Consider the following 19,645-nt stretch of genomic DNA (forward strand, 5'->3'; position numbering starts at 1 on the left):
TCGTTCACACCTCGTTCTCTGTCTTTGGTGGGGGACACTCCATGTCAAAGCCGTTTGTGAGCCGAGCTGTCTTCTCTTCTGGCCTGTGTTCAGCTGCTGCCTGCCTGGGCACCTTCTCCTCCAGCAGGGAGAAGGATCTCCGGCCATCTTCTACAACCACCTTCCCTGTTTGGTTGGAGGGGGCCGTGGGAACGGAGGGGGGTCTCTCTGGGAGCAGTGGCTGGGGGCTCAGCAGCTCGGAGCAGGGCCTCAGGGACACCATGACTGGCCCTGGGAGGGAAGCAAAGGGCTGTGTGAGGCCCGAGTGCTCATGAGCAGATGCCGACACACACAGGCACAGAGCCACGGGACAGGAGTGGAACTCTGGCCACATGCAGACGGGAGCCAGCCCGCACACCGGGGCAACCAGGGTGCAAACACACACTCATGTGATCATCTAAGCGAGGCCTGGTTTCCAGGGGCAGCAGAGTGCACGCCCTGGAGCTGCCCCCACACATGACAAATGCCTCCAGTGAAGCCTCGTCCTTGCTTTGTAGGGACAGTCCCATACACATTGCGCTCCACCATCTACCAGTTCATGAATCCTCCCCACAGCCCTGAGAAGCAGGGGAGGCAACCTATCAGTCACAGAAGAGGCAAGAGGCCCAGAGAGGAGCAGACCAAGTGTTACCCAAAGGGCAGGCAGAAGGAGAAGGAGGTCCCAGGCACAGAGACAGCTGCCGGGGTGGGGCCGAGGAGCACACATTGCCTCCCCTGGGCTGGCCCTTAGGTGGACAGGACCGGGAGGGCGTCAGCACAGGGAAGAAGGGCCTGGGGCGGGGGCGGGCAGTGGGGAGCTGCTGCCTCGAGGGTCTCTTAGGTCGAAAAGTAATTGAAGGGGCGCCTGGGTGGCTCAGTCGTTAAGTGTCTGCCTTCGGCTCAGGTCATGATCCCAGGGTCCTGGGATCAAGCCCCGCATCGGGCTCCCTGCTCCGCGGGAAGCCTGCTTCTCCCTCTCCCTCTTGTGTTCCCTCTCTCGCTGTCTCTCTCTGTCAAATAAATAAATACTTAAAAAAAAAAAAAAGAAAAGTAATTGAAAAGGTGGGTATGGGAGGATGGGCAAGGGCACCCAGCTGAGACTATCCACTCACTCCGCACAGCCTGGAGTTTCAGGAAGTTTTCCATGGAGCAAAATCCCTTGATTTGGAAAGACTTTCCGGAGCCACTTGGGACAACCCCTCCCTTCTTTGACCCGTATGTGACCATCCTAGCCACTGGGGACTGACTGTCCCAATTTTAGTATATGTGCTGCCGAAGCGAGCACTGGGGACTGACTGTCAAGGATCATTTGGCTGGGGTTATGGGAGAATACAACTATAGGCCACGCCCCTCTCAGCTACTTGGGGCCACTGGACACTCCCATTTCCCCTCACATTCGCACGGGGCCTTTTGTCTGCCCCCCCTCACCTTTATTCATGCCACGGAGCCACTCCTGGGCTGTCAGAGACGGCCAGGCTCCTGCCGTGGGTGGGTAGATGTCCTCTTGATAAGACTCCGACTGTAGGAGAAGCCAGGACAGTGAGGACTGGGGCGGCAAAGGGGCTGCCCAGATGGGAGGGCCCTCAGGGATCTGGGGTCCAGGCTTTCCCCACCTAGGAGTTGAAGAAACCAAGGCCCAGGGAGCCAAGGGACATGCCCAAAGTCACACAGCAACTCAGGAGCAGAGATGGGGTGGGACTCGGGACCCTTAGCTCCCAGCAACACTGCACTGACGAGAAAGGCCTTTCCCTTGAGGAGTGGCCATCAGCCGCCTTGCTGCTACCCCAGGGGCATGGGCTCCGGGCTCCACGTGCCAGGGCCTGTGCTCTCCAGGAGGGGTTCCCGCCTCCCTCACAGATGGCCACACACCCTTACCCGCCGGGGTACAATCATGGATATAGGCTCAATGAGGCCTTTGCTTGCAATCAGCTTGTAGAAGCGGAAGATCTCGCAGGAGGTGACGTTGAGACCTCTCTTTGGCATGACACCTGCGGGCAGATGGCCAAGGAGGGCTCAGAGGTTCCGGCTGGGCTGGAGTCACAGGGACCCAGGGTGAGTGGCAAAGCCAGACTGCACATCTGGGCATGAGCAGAGAGCACCCTCCTCCCACCACCCTTCCCTCTACAGACAGTTCATGAGCAAATACCTATGCTGGGCTGGGCCCTGTGCTGGGAAAATGGGGTTAAAGTAATCAGACTTGGTCCTCACCTCCAAGGACTTCAGTGATTTTAGCTAGACTTTACGGGAAGTGTGCTCTGCTCAAGGCCCTCCCTCACCACCCCCTCACTTGTGCCTGAGCTGCTCTGAACAGAGCTCCTGCCCCTGTTTTCTGTTGATTAGTGCTAGCATGGTGTCTTTCTCCTTCCCTTTGCCTTTAATCTAGCTGTGTCTTCATGTTCAAGTGGGTTTCTTATAGACAACGTGGAGACGTGTCTTTTTTTTTTTTTTATCCCCAGATACACTTTTAAAGCAGGGGCTCTCCTAGGTCACTCTCTTATGTCATGGCTACTGTTGTAACTGCTCCACCTTGGCCTAGAACGCCTTCATGCTCTCCCTATGCTGTGCTCTGCTCCCCTTTTGGCTCCTCAAGTGTTGCCTCCTCTGGAAAGCCTTCCTTGACTTCCTGCTGCTTGCTCCTAGAGAACCTCCTGCACACCGCCATCAGAGCTCCCACAGAGTCAGTGTTGATCCGCCATCTGCCCTCCCGAATGGGGGCCCCTCCAGGGCAGGGCCCTCATCTGACTCAGTCCTGTCTCCCCAGGCCCCACGTGGCCTCAGTGTTCCATACTCACCCATCCCCTTCTGTGGGCTATGGGAGCGGTATTCTGTCAGGTAGCTCAGGTGAGGTTTGTCGGCGCTCACCTCATAGTAGCGGATGTTTCCATCTCCCTGAGGAGGGGGAGGGTACAACTCAGAGCCGCTTCCCATCAGCCCCCTCCCGGCCCCCCGCAGCCATGCAGCAGAAACCCGGTGTTACAGCGACAGAAGAGCTGGCAAAGCCACTCCACACAAGAGAACACCAGGGAGCTGTCATCAAAGCAGCAGGGGGTCCTCATTTTAACACTCGATCCCCCCAACCATGACCCAAAGCCCACCTCTGTGCCTCCAAAGCAGAAGCTCTGGGAGCACAGGCCTGAGTCCCACTCCCAGCTGCACATAAAGGTCAGGAGTGGTGGGTCCTGAGATCATCCAGTGGGTCTCACCGCTGGGGCATTTCTGGTTGTCGCTGTGCTGGTGACTGGGGAGGGGTAGGGGGCAGGGAGCGCTGCTCCAGGCATTGGTGGGTGGGAGCTACGATGTCAAGTACAGGATGGTCTCACCCAATGAAAACCTGCTCCACCCCAAATTCGAAGGTACCCCTATTGAGAAACACCAATCGTGCCTCCTCATCTGGCCCCAGAACTGAGGAGCGACAAGCTTGGGGTGTCTGACCAAAGCCCTGGCCCTGGGTGTTCCCCAGAAGCCAGGACGGTGGGATGGGGTACCGTGTTCACCACAGGGAGATTCCTGCTCGTCCCTATCCCTGCCCTGCATCCCAAGAGCCCCCGGCGGCTGTCTGGCCAGCAGTAGGGTTAGGCTGGGGAAGTCCTGCTCCCTGCTCCCTCCCATGCCAGGCTGACCTTCCCCACCACGTAGAGCATGTTGGTGTCCGCGTCATAGAAGGGAAACAGCACGCCCGAGGAGCCATCCAGGTCCATCTCTGAGAGAGGCTGGGAGAGGTTGTCCTGCAAGGAAAGGGAGACCAGGAAGGCCTGTGGGTCACTCCTGGAGGTCCTCAGTGGTGTTCTCGGAGATGGGAATGCCTGCCAGGGGGCTCTGGGTGAGTGTGAGTGTGAGTGTGTGTGTGTGTGTGCGCACGTGCACGTGCATGTGAGAGGGAAGGAGACAGAGGGAAAGAGACCACCGCCTTTTATTCTGCCGGCATTTTGCCTTCAACCCATCACCTCTCACACACCTGCTCGCACGCCAGCCCTCCGCCTGTTTATTTGTTGTAAAAGATGAAGGAGGAGGTTCAGAGAGAGGAAGCGATTTGTCCGGTCTTTGAAACTAGCCAAGGGCTCCTTCAAATCAATACTGCTTGGCTTGGCCCCTACCCTCACTGCCCTCAGCCGCTCCCCCTGCCCACCTGCCTTAGTGTTCGGTTCCAAGCCCTTGCTCCAGCTGTTCCTTCTGCCCAGAGGGACATCTCCTCTCTCTCCCCCCACCCCCCGCCCTGTCCTGGTCCCCGGAGTGGCCACCTTCCCCCGACCCCGACACTCCCTCCTTGAAGGAGATGATGCACAAGGTCTGGGCTCGCTCCCTCCGGCTGTTGGCATCCCCCTGTTTTTCATCCCTGCATCCTTAGCACCAGGCAGGCTCTGCTAAGTACATGCTTGAGCAATGAATAGGGCATGAATGAAGGAGTGAATGAATGAAGCCAGCACTCGGCTGAAAGGCGACGGTGAGGGGCAGGGCGGGGTTGCACGGGAGACTCACCTGGTCCCACACGGCCAACTGCCGGTTGTTCCATCGCGATGTGCCCGTGGACAGCAGCTTATTCAGGTGCCCCAGAAACAGCACTTTGTTGGCCCGGTGCTCCGTGCAGTTGGCTTCCTGGACGGACACGTGCGGTCAGGGGCTCGCGGGTGGCAGCTAGGGGCTCTGGCCTCCCTGCTTTTGCTGCTGCCGCTGCGGTACCTAGAATGCCTTCCTTGCTCACCACCTAGCTCTGCTCTGAGAATCCTTCCAGAGGTACCACCTCCGGGAAGCCTTGCAGAGACCCTCCCACCCACATGGAGTCGCTCCTACTATTTTTGCTGAGAGTTCTTTTCCTGAGCTAGGATAGAGCTCCGTGCTCTTGCTGAAAGATGCCTGAGCGCTCACTGTATGCAAGGCCTGGGGCTGGGCGGGCATTGTCACCTGCGTTATCTCGTTCAATCCTCCTGGAGGAAGGACTCATGACCCACTGTTGCAGATGGGGAAGCAGAGGCTCAGAGAACAGAAGTGCTTGTCTACGGTCACACAGCAGGCGGCAGGAGTGACATGCCTCCTGACAGAGCTAAGGCACACTGACAAATTCTGGAGTTAGACCAGGTTCAAAGCTCAGCTTTCGAGGTGGGCAAGTCACCTGACCTCTTTTCAGCCTCCGTTTTCCTCATCCAAAGAATGGGGGTGACATATCCTACCTCCCAGCAGTGCCAAGAGGACAGACAGAGCTAGCACACGTGAAGGCTTGGCCACAATGCTGACAGCATTACCAGCCCGTTCTCCGAAGCCTCCCCCAGCCCCTCTCCACCCCTTGCTCCTCTGCCCCCAGCCAGACCCCAGCCCAGCACAGACCTGGAGGACGGCCCCTGCCCGGGGGTCGAGAACCCGAATCCTGCGGTCTTTGCAGGTGGTGGCCAGCAGGCTGCCGTCGGGGTTGAAGGACATGGAGAGGATCGTGCCTTGGTGGCAGGCAATCGTCCGCACGGGGTTCATGATTATAGGCTCCTTTGTGTCCAGGTTCCAGACCATTACCTGTACAGCAATGAGCTGGCTCTGAGCACAGCGGCCACCCCGCCCCTGGCTCCCACAGTCGCACGCCCGCCAGGCTGCAGTGAAACACGGTATCCCCAGGAGGGAAGCTGCAGATGGCAGTCTGGCCAAGAAGCCTCGGGTGGGAGGATGGATCTGCCGGCTGAAGCTGCCACGTGGCAGGAGGGGCAGCCGGGAGTCAGGCTGTCTGGCGGTGAAAAGAAAACACCATCTGCTTTGGAGCAACAAACCACCCATGCTGGGAGGACCCCAGGGGACGAGCTAGTCCAGGGGCTTTCACACACTTATTAGCAGCAGTTTCCACCTCACACAGATAAACAGGGCTGCCATGTTCAGCTGCGTAGGTTGTGCACTGCACAGCTCCAGGGCAATCCCTTCCCATAGCCCGTGACGTGACCTGCGCCCCGTGGAGTTGTGTGCAGAATAACTTGCACAACCATATACGGTAGCCCTGCAGACACATCCTACATAAACAGATAAAAGAGTGCTTCTGATCAGAAGGGGGTCAGAGGCTCTGTCAGCCACTCCCATCCCACCCTTTATCGATTACAGAAGTGCCCAAAGTGCCTCTATAAAGCCCTATGTTGTGAAGGGGAGAGTTTAAAAGCCATGGCTATGGTCACACCAACCCCATTTGTGTACAAATTGAGAAACTGAGGCCTAGGGAAGACAAGGGACTCTCCTAGTTCCTACTGCAAGGCAGAATCTAGGGCTCCTCCACTATGAATTTTCCCAAACCCCGGGGCCCACAGACTGCCAGCTTCGCAGTCAACGGGGCAGTGGGAAGCTTCTCTGGATAGGACCCAGCCTATCCCCTCCAGGAGGACTAACAGGTTGAATAGTGTCCCTCCCAAAACTCATGTCCACTGGAGCCTCAGAATGTGACCTTATTAGGAAACAGTGTCTTCGCAGATGTAATTAGCTATGACGAGGTCATACTGGATTGGGGTGGACCCTACATCCAATGACCGGTGTCCTTATCCGAAGACGAGAGGACACGCAGAAACACAGAGGAGAAGGCCACGTGAAGCTGGAGGCAGGCTGAAGTGGTGCAGGTGCAGGCCAGGGAATGCAGGGAGCCATCGGAAGTTACAAGAGGCACGGGAGGGTGCTTCCCTAGGGTCTTCAGAGGGAGTGCAGCCCTCCTGACACCTTGATTTTGGATTTCTGGTCTCCAGAACTATGTGAGAATAAATTTCTGTTGTCTTAAGTGCCCAGTTTGGTCATGTTAGGGCGGCCCCAGGAAATGAGTGCATGGACCCACCTTGAAGTCGTAGCCAGAGCTGAAGAGGATGTTGGCGGCCGTGGGGTGCCACTCCACCAGGCCCACCCTGCGGGTGTGGCCCATCAGCTCCTTCTTGCAGACTGTGAGGTTCTTTGTCAGCAGCTGCTTGGGGATGTCCCAGATCTTAATCTTTCAGGGGAGACACAGGCGGGGGGGGGGCGCGTTGTTAGCCAGGTCACCTCGGTACCCCGGCCACCCTAAGCCACAGAACTGGCAGTGCCCAGCAGAAGGGCCAGGGGAACGCTCTCCGTATGCATCTCTCACTCGACGGAGGCGCACCTGGAACCCTCAGAGGGCCAGAGGCTTTGCCAAGGTCTTCCGGCCCAAGTAGAGGCTGGCATTGCCAGAGTTGAGCCCCGGCCTCCAAATCTGCCTCCTGGTAATAAGCTTTGCCATCCTAATGGCCTGTGTCATGGGCAGCTGGGCGGGCCACAGGCCTGACTCCCAGGCTGGATGTCAGATCAAATCCACCTCCCAGCCTAGAATATCCCTCAAAGTACAGTCGTCTACCCTCTCCTTGTCCCAAAGGCTCAGCCTAGAGCCCCGAATGCCCGGAGCAAGTGTTTGTGCTCTGTCATCAGAACACTAGGGAGCCAGTGCAGTCTCTGGAGCAGGACAGGGTGGGGCCAAGCTCTTTCCTCTGGAGCGGCCCCCTTGGATGGCCTCAAAGAGGAAAGATGAAGGGCCAGAAGGACAGGCTGGATGGGGTCATGGCCTGTATTTCACAGGAAGGGTCTGGGAAGAGGAGCTGGGGCTTCCTTTCAGAGTAGTGTTGTCGAGGAAGGAAGGGGCTTCTACAGAAGCAAGTAAGCTTCCTGTTAAAGAGGCATACAAATGGAGCTGGGGGGCGGGGGGGGGTGACACAGAGGGGATGGCAGAAACTTGATGCTCTTTGTCGTCCTTCAGAGCTCTCAGGCCCCTAGGTGACTGTACCTCCCCTTTCCCTCAGAGATACAAGGGTTTTCAGGTAGACTTTGCTTTCAATTCAACACATATTCACTCCCTGGTCATCTGGATTTAACCCCAGGAAGGCAAGCCCACGAGTGCCAGAGGTTCCCGATGAGGCGCTGGGTGAACGCTGTGATTGCACGGGACCGGCCGCCGCAGGACGGTGGACTCTGGGCAGGTCTGTGTGCCGACACCATCCCCCACGCTCCTCAGAGCTAGAGGGCCGTCCCTGCCCCACGGGTCCCGGGGACAGGGAGGACACAGCCGAGCACTTTCCATGGGAGGGCCTGGGGTTAGGCACTACCATCTGCCCCCCCCCCCCCAGAGCCAGGTGCACTCCTCCTGCCCCCGGGGCATCTGGGAAGGAACGGGGGCAGGAGCTGAGGATAGCTAGGAATTTCATAAAGACCCTGAAGGGAGTCTTCAAAGCAGGCCTTGAAAAGGCAGGTATTCTAGGAGTGGGGACAGACTCCGATACTGGACATCCGCCCCTGGAGACAAGGCCAATTCTCCCAGGGCCTGACCGCATCTCAGTGAAACTACCTCAGAAGACACTGTCCTTTATGCTCCTTGGCGTCCCCTTGTGCAAAGTGACACAAGTCCTCTTAGAATTTCCTACCTGCTTCTCCTGAGGAACTGCTCTGTTTCCTTTCATCAGACAGTGAGGGTTCCGCAATACATTCTATTTCCCTTTTTGCCTTGACTGCTAGGCAGCTCTGAGCTAACCCTGGAGCTCAGCAGTTGCAACCCTTCACAGCCAACGTCCCAAGGATCATTTCTTCAATTCCTCCATCCGTGGCTACTGCTATTTAGGGAAGGGGCATAGCTCAGTGGAGATATATTGGGCTCTGGAATCAAGCCTTAGTCTGAGGCCTTGCTCAGCATCCACAGCCTGTGTGACTTTGGGCAAACTGCTGAACCTCTCAGATCCTCAGGTTCTCCATAAGAAAAATATCCTACCTTGTGGGATTGCCGGAAAGACAGGGTGAAATAGTGAGAGTCAGGACCGTGGGCTGTGTCTTTTGTTTTAAACCATACTCACTGCATTTTAGAGGTGGGCACAGAATAAATTATAAATAAATAACATCGAACATTGTGGGAAGCAGGGATTATGACCCTGGTACAGAACAGGGGCTCAAAAGGTTGGTGGGGCTGAAGCTTTGGGGATGGTTGTGGTGCCCACATTCATATAAGGATCCCACTTCTACCCTTTTAAAGCTCCCTTCCCCACTGTCTGTGAAATTAAGTGTCACAATATTTTCTAGCAACAACAAAAAATGCTCCTCACAGCATTTTATAGTTCCCCCAGAAGATGGGCTTTTCCACTGGACTATGAGTCTCACTGGATCCTCATTAGATAGTTGGGAGCTATTATGCCCATTCTAGAGGTAGTGGGACTGAGGTCCAGAGAGAAGATCTAAAGGGGTGGTGCCCCAAGTCCTAGAGCCCAGAACTTCTCCCGCACAATCTCACTGAGTCCCTCCCTGCCACAGTGGCCTCACCTCATGAAGGATCAGGGCATCAGGAGCATCTGAGCCCAGAACAGACACCATTTCACCTCCCTGCGCCCCAAGCCCCCTCCTCTCGGGAAAGGGAACCGCCTCTCGCGCTGACACTCACTGTGGTATCTTCAGAACAGGAGGCGATCTCAAAATCATTAAAAGGATTCCACTTGATGTCTAAGACGTTCCCTCTGTGCCCGCAGACCCTTGGGTAGTGGGGGTCCAACTTTCCCGTCTGCAAAACAGCGCCCAGGAGTGTTAGGGAGAAGAGGGGGCCAACTCCACTTAAGCATCTGGACGGTCCCTTGGAAGTCAGCAATCACTGAGTAGACAGGAAAACGTAAGGGACAGACAGGGTGTGAATCTAGGCCCGACCACCATTCTCGGTGTGATGCTGGGGGGAGTCACATCACTTCTCTGAGTCTCTATGTCTTCCTCAGTAAAATGAAGGCAATAATAGGTATTTCCCAGGGTTCACATGAGGATCACAGGAGATGAGGTGTGGAAAGGGTCTAGCACAGTGCCTAGCACATAGGTATTCAGTACAAGGATATTTGCCCTCAGACACTGCTGGTGGGAATGCAAAAATGGTGCAGCCACTTTGGAAAACAGTCTGGCAGTTCCTTAAAAGGTCAGACATAGAGTTACCATGTGACCTAGCAATTCCACCCCAAGGCATATCCCCAAGAAAAGTGAAAACACAGGCCTACAAAAAACTCACACACCAATGCTCACAGCAGCGTTATTCATAATAGCCAAAAGGTGGAAACAGCCCAAATGTCCATCAGTGGATGAATGAATATACAAAATGTGGTATATTCATATAATGGAATATTATTCGGCTAAAAAAAAAAGGAATGAAGAACCAACACATGCTACAACATGGACGAGCCTTAAAAACACGCTAAGTGAAAGAAGTCAGACATAAAAAGCCACACGTTGCAGGATTCCACATAAATGACCAGATGTGGTACCAGACGTGGTTTCATTGTTAAGAGCAAATTAATACATCTTCTAGTACCCAGTCTTCAGAACGCTGACTAATACCTGAAAACAGGTAAATCCATAGAGACTGAAAGCAGATTAGTGGTTGCCCAGGACCCGGGGGGTGGGGGGGGGGACGGGAGGAGGGCGATAGGAAGTGACTACTAATGGGTATGCTGTTTCTTTGTGGGGTGACGAAATTATTTTGAATATTTTGTGATGTTTGCACAAGCATGTGACTATATTAAAAACCTACTGAATTGTACATTTTAAAATGGTGAATTTTGTGGTATGTGAATTACATTTCAATTAAAAAAAAAGAAAAAGCATCTCCTCCCCCTCCCCTTGGCTTGCTGAGAATTGCTGTGTGGGTGCTGGGAGGACAGGTGCGCTGAGCGGAGACTTGCAGCTCCGCACACAGACCTGGATCTCCTGGGTCATGGGACCACCGCGCCCGTTCAGTCACAGAAACCTAGAGCTGGCAGTGACCAGCACCCTCATTTCACACATCGCACTGCATGGCTTGGCAGAACAGGCACCAGGACCCAGGCCCTCTGCCTGCCAACCAACGCAGGCTTCGTCCACATCCACCATCCCCCCCAGGTGCTGAAGCCGCCTCCCGCCCCCCCAGAGAATGAGTGCTCTGCAACCCAGTTTTCCATCTACAGGGAAGAGACAGCTGAGAAGAAAACTGGCCAACATCCATGACATACATAGGGGACAGGCCCTATGCAAGGTGGCGGGGGCACAGGATGTAGTACGTGAGCCGGCAGCTCATCAATGCTTTCGGGGTCTTTAAAAAAGATCTTTCAAGAACAGAGCGGACTCAAGGAACACCCACCATCTCTCCTTCCCTCACCTCCCCAACTCTGCAGAAACCACCGAGACGGTGCCCCACTGAGACTGAGCAAAGACGCAGTGGTGTCTCCGACCCGGCTCCATAAGGCTTCGAACCCACAGCTGCCCCAGGAACAGACACGGCGCTTCCGGGTCACCCCGGCAACCGAGCAAACACGGACACCGAGACCCTGGTTCACAGGGGCTTACGCGTGCGTCTTAGTAGCTCTGCAAACAGAGGTAGTGGTCCTGGGCTCCCCTTCACAAATACTCTGCCCAATTCAGCTCTTGCCCTTCGGGAAAGGGTAGTAGACACCTGACCCTTTACTGGACCCCATGCTGGAGGGGAAACTCTATACAGGGCATTATTTGATAAATTGGAACATGAAAGGTAGGTTATAGTATTGTTGCAATGTTAAGCTTCGTGAAGTTGATAATGGAATATGGTAACATAAGAGAATATTCCTACTTTCAGGAAACACAAGTATTTAGGGATAAAGGTCAAAGATATATGTAATTTATCCTCAAATGCATCAGAAAAAAATTATACCTTCACATATACAATCAGACAGAGAAAAGGAAAGGATTTGGACTTCTGTCGGTTGAGTGATGTGTGAGGTCCATTTGCGCTCTTCAACAAGGAAGAGAGGTACAGGTTCCCCGCCCCCTGCAGCGGGTAGCACCTGGAGCCAGGCCCTAGAGGAAGAACACGCACCTGCGGGCCCTGGGCCAGGTCTCCACAGGACCACCACTCCAGCCTCCAGCCTCTCGCCTAGCCTTCAGGCCCTTCTGCATGCTGTCGTCCGTGAGCTTTCAAAAATTAAAGTCTGATCATGTCGTGCACCAGCTCAAACTGTGCAAGCTTTTTCCCTCATGTGTAAAATGTGAATAATAACCTCCTCCTCACAGGATTGTTATGAGGGTAAAATGCATGAAAAGCCGAACAGTGAAGCGCTCAAATAAGAGCAGCTTTTGTTATGTGTGTGTGTATGCATGCCCATGTGTATCAAAAATGAGGGAGAAAAAACTGGAAGGAAATGCACCAAAATGCTATTCATGGTTTTATCTCTAGATGGCGGGAAAATGGGTAGTTTAATCATCTTCTGTGTTTGTTTTTAATTTTCCAAACTTTCTATAAAACTGTGTGGATTTTGCAATAAATAAAAGGCATTTAACACAAAACTCCAAACTTTCTGAAAAGATGGGTCCTTCCTGGATTAGCCCAAAATGTTGTAAAAACTACAGATCTTGAAAGGCTCTCAGAGACCGGGAATGGTAAAAACCCGGCAAAACTCTCTTCTCCTGCCCCGGTGGCAGGCATCACTAATGGATTAGAGCACACTCACTGGCCCCAGCCTGGAGGGACTCGCTCGGGGTCTCAGGGAATGTGGGGGGCGGAGCAGGGCTGCAGCCCAGGGCTCTGGCTCCCAGGGGCTGAGTGTACCACACTTGCTGTGTTGGAGGCTCTCAGCCCTGAGTCAGTGTCCTGCCCCCCTTCTGCCCACAGCCTTGCCTTGCCTTAGGCCATTTCCTGGCTCAAAGGGCATGAGCAGTGCTGGATCTTTTGCTCTGGCACACCCAATTGCTCTCTGGCCCAGAGCCCTGCCCTAATTTTTGTCCGGAAGGTTTCTGGAAAGAGCTAATGGTCAGGCTGGCCTTGGCTGATAAGAGGCCAGCCGCATTCAGACTCGGCTGAGCCACAGACTCGGGAGATGCTTCGGGGCCAGGCATGGCTCAGCCGGGCCAGCACTCCTTCCAGGCCTCCCAAACAGAGACCCAGCCGCAGACAACTTCTCTTCCTTCTCAGAGATGGCTGGTTTCCCACCCCCACTACTCTCCCCTACCCTGGGCTGCTCTGCCTAACGGTTTTCTGCTGAGGTCCGACATTAACAGACATCATTAGCCAGTCTCATGGGCTATTGACTGAGCTGCTAAAAGCCCTGTCATGACAAGGACATTTATAATGAGGAGGCCACTTCCACCTTTCAGTCCACTAGGCCAGCAGTCAGGCAGGGACAGGCCTCTGATTTAAGGGGGACACAGCTCTAAAGCAGGGGAGGTACACCTGTTCTCCTTGCAGACTGCAGGGAGCCCGGGCTTGGGGGCAGGGCCTGGAGAGATGCCACTTCCCAGTCTCAGGGGGGCTGCCCTGAGGCAGACGGAGTGGACGGGATGGTGGGACCCAGAGGGCAGAGCTGGGCAGGTGGGGGACACTCTGGCGGGGGGCAGACCTCAGCTGCTGGGACGGGACACCTGTGAGGCCATTGCCCACTACCCCCAGCGCTCACAGGGGTGCAGCCATTCCCACAAGAGTGTCACGGCCTCCAGGGACCCTTCCAACCGCCCAGGTGGACACGGGAGGCGGGGCTGGTAGGCACAAGCACAGGTAGGCTGCACGGTGTAGAAGAGGTTAGGCGGGCAGGCTGACTCCGGCTTCCTGGGTTTGAGTCCCGGCTGCGGCACTTACCACTCTGCGACCTTGGGCAAGTGACCTCAGCTCTCTGTGCCTCAGTTTCCCCATCTACAAAATGGCAACAGTATTAGGACTTCACAGGGTGTGAGTGATTACATGAGTTTCTACAAGTAAAGCACTTGGGATGGTGCCTGGTACATGGCAAGCTCTCAGGAAATTCGCCAGTGCAAGTTCATTAGAGCGAATTACAACGACCTGGTTTTCTTGTCACTCAGAATGTTTCGGGGGGCCCAGGGATGTACTCGGTGTGAGGCCAAACTGTTCCGCAGGGGACTCCCATGTCTCCCGACACAACTGATGGGCGATTGCGCCACGGTGCCCTCTGTGAATAAAGCCACGCCTAGATTGTGCTCCAATCAAGGAACTCAAGCACATTCTCATGCCTGTAGGAACAGGTGTGTAAATGCTGTTCTTTAGGAACCGTAATTTAGGGACGCTGTGCCAGGTGCTTCGCTCACATTTGACTTGCCTCCCAACCACCGCGCGCGGAAGCCCCATGTCCATGCGGCAGCTGAAGAGCAGAGGGGTGCCCAGTCATGTGCCAAGGGCAGCAGAGCCCTGAGACCTGGGAATATTCCTCTCACTGCCTGCTCTGCCTCTGGCCATAGTTACCACTGGCGTCATGCGCCACTTTCACGGAGGACTTCCCTGGAACTGGAAGAGACTTTCAAAAAAAAAATCAGACAGAAAGCAACATGCCATACTGGCCCACACCCTGCATTTCTAGAAGGAGAATCTGAGTGTGGAGGGAGTAAAGTGTGCTCCATGGAAGGCTGAGGTTCAAAATGTTGGCTGAGCCGGAGATGGAAGCCTGATGAGGAAGGCAGGATTAGTCTGCAGGCAATGGGGAGCTCTGGGAGGGGACTGAGCCAGGGAGTGACATGGTCAGACACGGGCTTGAAAAACTCAGTCTGGCTCTCCAACACCCCCTTCCCCACGCACCTGGAGGCCACAGTGTCAGTCTGGCCCCCTCCAACGCGGTCCACTCGCTGGGCCAATCCCCAGGGCTCTGCCTGCCGTTGCGTTCATTTCTCCCCACCCACCACACCTCGCAGCAAAGTCCACCCTGCGCACCCCCCGGGGGGGCTCGGCTGCAGGCAGGGCCCCAGGCTCGCCCGCCCCCAGACCTTCCTGCCGAGCACTGCCCAGGCTGTGGGAGCCTCCCTCCAAACAGGCCGGCCCCGGGTCATGGTGGGAGGAAGGAGGCGGCCTGCAGAGTCACCTGGCCCCTGGGGCAGCCTGGCCCTGCTGAGAATAACCTCCAGGACACCACGGTGAGGCCAGGCACCTTCCAACACTGATGCTCCCGTATACGCTCCATTAGATACTTAGCTAGCTTGAACCTCCCTTCTCACGGCACCAGCTTACCGACACCTTTCTGGGCCCGGCTGGGATGTAATCCCTGGTAACCGACAAGGGGCCCCTAGAAACCAGAGCCCAAACCAAGAAGCCGCACGCAGGCCAGTGAATCGAGAGCGAGGCCCCACGGCCACACCCAGGGCCGGGCCACGTTCTGGTCCTCACCCTCGGGGCTCGGGATCCTTTGACGTCATCTCCCTGAGCCTCAGCATCCTCATCTGCACGATGGGGCAATACTTCCTGTAGAGGGCTAACGAAGGCGTCAGCGTAAGCACTGTCCTGCTAACCCTGCAGGCCTGTCCGCCGGGACGCGCTGGGTCAAAGGCCCAGCACGCGCATCCTCTCCCTCTCTCCTCCGGTCCTACTCGAGCACACTGCACGTGCTTACCCAGGAAAACAGCCACCAAATGCAATGCGTGCACCTTTCTGGACCCCGATTCAAAGGAACCAAGCACAAAGAGGCATTTACGAGGCAATCAGGGGTATTTCCACATGCACTAGGAATCAGGTGACACAGGAGCTCTTGTCAATGCTGCCATCCCGGTGCTGCGGGTGTGTCAGAAAATGACCCTAGTTTTTAGAATTGCATGCTGCAGGTTATGGGGGTAAAATGACAAAACGTCCAGGATTTGCTTCAAAATACTTCAGGAAGGGGCGCCTGGGTGGCTCAGTGGGTTGAGCATCTCACTCTTGATTTTAGCTCAGGTCATGATCTCGGAGTCGTGGGATTGAGCCCCACGAGCCCCACATTGGGCTCTTCGTGGAGTGTGCTTGAGAGATTCTCTCCCTCTTCCCCTCCCCCTGCTCTCTCGTGCTCTAAACAAACAAACAAACAAAATCTTTAAAAAAATGCTTCGGAAAAAAAAAAAAGGATGGATGAAGCAAGAGTGGCAAAGCCTTGAAAATTCTAGAATCTGGGTATAAAAGAGTTCATAGTATTGTTTTTTTCTTTTTAAGATTTTATTTACTTATTTGACAGAGAGAGACACAGCGAGAAAAGGAACACAAGCAGGGGGAGTGGGAGAGGGAGAAGCAGGCTTCCTGCCGAGCAGGGAGCCCTTTGCGGGGCTCGATCCCAGGACCGTGGGATCAGGAGCTGAGCTGAAGGCAGACGCTTAACGACTGAGCCACCCAGGCGCCCCTCATAGTACTGCTTTTATCTACTTTTGTGTTTGAAATTCTTTTGTAATTATAAAAAGAACCAGATTAGAGCCTAGCTACTGAAAACATAGTTTGCAAACCAGCAGCATCAGCGTCACCTGGGAGTAGGGATGCCGGTATTGATGAATAAAAATACAGGATGCCCAGTGATATTTGAATTTCAGATAAATGACAGATTTTTCAGTATAAGTACGCTCCGTGCAATAATTTTACTGATACTAAAAAACAGCTTGGCAGTTTCTTGTGAAACTAAACATGTAAAAACTACTTTAGGACCCAGCGATTGCACTCACGGGCATTGCATTTACCCAGAGAAACGGAGACTTACTTATGTCCACACAGAAACCTGTACATGGATGTCCATAGCAGCTTTATTCCTAACAGCCCCAAACTGGAAACAATCACGTTGGCTTTCACTGGGTAACTGGTTAAACAGCTGATGCATCCACACCACACAATACTGCTCAGCAATAAAAAAAGAATGAGCTATTGATCCATGCAACAACCTGGATGGATTTCTAGGGGATTATGCTGAGTGGCAAAAGTCAAGCCCAAAAGGTTACATGTTGTATGGTTCCATTTATGTGGCATTCTCAAAAGGCACAAGGATAGAAAGAGAACAGATGAGTGGTTGTCAGGGGTCATGGAGAGGGTGGGGTGGAAGGAGGCAGAAAAACAGGAGGGATCTTTGTGGCGGCCGCAATGTTCAGCTTCTAGACTGTACTTACGTCAATATCCTGTACTCTAGTCTTGCAAGATGTTACCGTTGGGGGAAACTGGGCAAAGGGTACACAAAATCTCTATGTGTTGTTTCTTACAATTGCATATGAATCTACAATGCTCAACACAAAAAAGTTTAATTACAAAGAAAAAAATAAGCCAAAAAAAAAGTTATTTGGTGTTTATTTGAAATTCAGGTTTAACTGGGCATCCTGTGTGTTATCCGGCAACTCTGGAGCTTGCTGGAATGCAAGCTGCCCAGCCCCACTTCTGACCCACCGAATCAGAATCTGTGTTCTGACACTCAGGTATGAGCTCTGATTAGTGGCTTCCAGCTCCCGTCCTGCTTGGGTTCCTAGGAGTCGGTGACCGTAGCAATTAACATGTGTCCTTGAGCTGTTTATGGTATTTCAAAAAGCCCAAAGGGAATCACACTTTTTACTTAGGATCAGGCTGCGCAGGACAAGTGAGTTTTAACTGCCCAGTGGCTTCTCACTCAGAATAGGGTCTCCTATAATGACTCAGAATAGACTCCTGCCCTGGCCTCCAAGGCCTTTCCAGTCCCAGCCCTGCCCCCTCTCTGACCTTACCTCCCACTACTCTTGCCCCTGTGACAATCTGTACCAATTTGTGTCTTTTTTATAATTTTTTTTAAAGATTTTATTTATTTATCTGAGAGAGAGAGGATGAGAGAGAGCACATGACAGGGGGGAGGGTCAGAGGGAGAAGCAGACTTCCCGCCGAGCAGGGAGCCCGATGCGGGACTCGATCCAGGGACTCCAGGATCATGACCTGAGCCAAAGGCAGTCGCTTAACCAACTGAGCCACCCAGGCGCCCTGTACCAATTTGTGTCTTAAACACACCAAACCCAGGGCCCACACCGAAGCCATTCCCACCTCAGGGCCTTTGCACTTGCTATTTATTCTTCCTGAACACTGCTTCTAGAACTTCAAGGGGATCTCTGCTCAAATGTTGCCTCCTCAGAAAGGCCTTCTCTGATCATCCTATCTTTCTAAACTAGGCCTACTCTCCCCACCCAGGTCTACTCCATCACATCAAAGCAACTTATTTTCTTAAATCAGTTGTTAGTACCTATTTATATTCAGTAGTTCACTCTATTAGAAACTGTGACAGTTCTGAAAGAGGCTGAGTAATAAAAATCTGAAAAATATATTAATTATTTAATTAATTAAGAATACAGTCTGTTTGGTGGGTAGAATCTTTTTTTTTTTTTTTAAAGATTTTATTTATTTATCTGAGAGAGAGAGAATGAGAGAGAGAACACGAGAGGAGAGAGGTTCAGAGGCAGAAGCAGACTCCCCGCTGAGCGGGGAGCCCGATGCGGGACTCGATCCTGGGACTCCAGGATCATGACCTGAGCCGAAGGCAGTCGCCTAACCAACTGAGCCACCCAGGTGCCCTGTTTGGTGGGTAGAATCTTTTAAAAGCACCCAGAGCTTGGGAGAAACAAGTCAAATGGGTCCTCTCTAGGGGACCTCTGAGCTCTGATCTTCAAGTCTTTCCATAAATCCCATTTTACACTTGTCCCTCCCCAGCTTGAAAAATCTCAGCTTTAGAATACAGTTCACACTTCTCATCCTGGCATTCATTTCCATTTACTTAGGTCATCTTTAATATTGGTCTTTCACTGCTAGATTCGGTTTGCTAGCCATTTTACATACATCTTGAGTGAAACCGGCCTGTCATTTTCCTTTCTTGTTCTGTCCTTGTCTGGTTTTGGAATCAAGGTTACACTGGCTCACAGAACAAAGAGGGGAGTAGTCCCTCTTTTCCTATTCTCCAGAAATGTTTTCAAAAGATTGGAATAATCAGTTCCTTGGAAGTTATATAGAAATTGCCTATAAAACCACATGAACATAGTATCATCTTTATGTATGTGTTTGGTGTGAAATGTAGCATATTAAAAAAAAAGCATAAAATGTAAGTGTTCAGCTTAATGAATTGCTGGAAAATAAATTGCCCATTTATCTGCCACTCTCTCAGGTTAAGACATGAACTATTACCAACACAAAGGAGACCCCTCCACCATGGGACACTTTCCAGTCATAACTCCCCTTTCCCTCAGGGGGTGATAATTATCCTAGTTTTCTTGATAGTCCCTTGCTTGCTCTTCCTTAAAATGTTTCTACTTACTTATACATCCCTTAAGGCAGAGTTTAATTTAGTCTGTATCTATCTTTAGGTAAATAGAATAGGACAGTTTGTAATTTGTTTGGTATCTTTCCCTCAAAATTGTCATTAGGATTCATCCATATTGGGGCACCTGGGTAGTGCAGTCGGTTGAGCGTCCGACTCTTGGTTTCGGCTCAGGTCTGATCTCAGCGTCAGGAGATTGAGCCCCGGGTCAGGCTCTGTGTCGGGGGGTCCGCATTCAGCAGAGAGTCTGCTTAAGATTCTCTCTCCCTCTCCCTCTGCTCCTCCCCCTGCTCTCTCTCTCTCTCTCTCTCTCAAATAAATAAATAAATATTAAAAAATGATTCATCTGTGTTGTGGTATGCATATATATGTTGTTCCTTTTCATGATTATGTATATTCCATAGTATGGATATATCATAATTTATTCATGTAATTCTTGGACATTTGAGGTTTTGCAGTTTGGTGACAAAATGAACAAGAGTCCTACGCACACTGTTGTAAGTGTGTTCTGGTGCACATAAACCCACTGCATGCATATACCCAGTAGTGGAATCTCTGGGTCAGAGGGTGTGTGTATTTTCCTCTCTACTAGAAATTGTCACATTTTGTTCCAAAACACGTGCGACAGTTTACCCTGTCACCAGAAGTGTCTGAGAGTTACATGGCACCATGTCCTCACCGCC

At 52.9% G+C, this 19,645-nt stretch overlaps 1 protein-coding gene across 1 annotated transcript in view; it reads right to left on the reverse strand.

Annotated features, from left to right (window-relative positions):
* The window catches only part of CORO2A (coronin 2A), a 52,236-nt gene that overhangs the window by 3,918 nt on the left and 28,673 nt on the right, over positions 1-19,645 (reverse strand). Inside the window, exons 3-11 of the mRNA XM_036074166.2 lie at positions 9,389-9,505; positions 6,800-6,949; positions 5,338-5,517; positions 4,495-4,611; positions 3,639-3,743; positions 2,811-2,907; positions 1,894-2,006; positions 1,447-1,537; positions 11-270 (exon numbers count right to left, since the gene is read on the reverse strand). Coding sequence (XP_035930059.1) covers positions 11-270; positions 1,447-1,537; positions 1,894-2,006; positions 2,811-2,907; positions 3,639-3,743; positions 4,495-4,611; positions 5,338-5,517; positions 6,800-6,949; positions 9,389-9,505 — 1,230 coding nt within the window. The remainder of the gene's footprint in view (positions 1-10; positions 271-1,446; positions 1,538-1,893; positions 2,007-2,810; positions 2,908-3,638; positions 3,744-4,494; positions 4,612-5,337; positions 5,518-6,799; positions 6,950-9,388; positions 9,506-19,645) is intronic.

The sequence above is a fragment of the Halichoerus grypus genome, chromosome 14 (genome assembly GCF_964656455.1).
Source record: "Halichoerus grypus chromosome 14, mHalGry1.hap1.1, whole genome shotgun sequence".
Classification (NCBI taxonomy): domain Eukaryota; kingdom Metazoa; phylum Chordata; class Mammalia; order Carnivora; family Phocidae; genus Halichoerus; species Halichoerus grypus.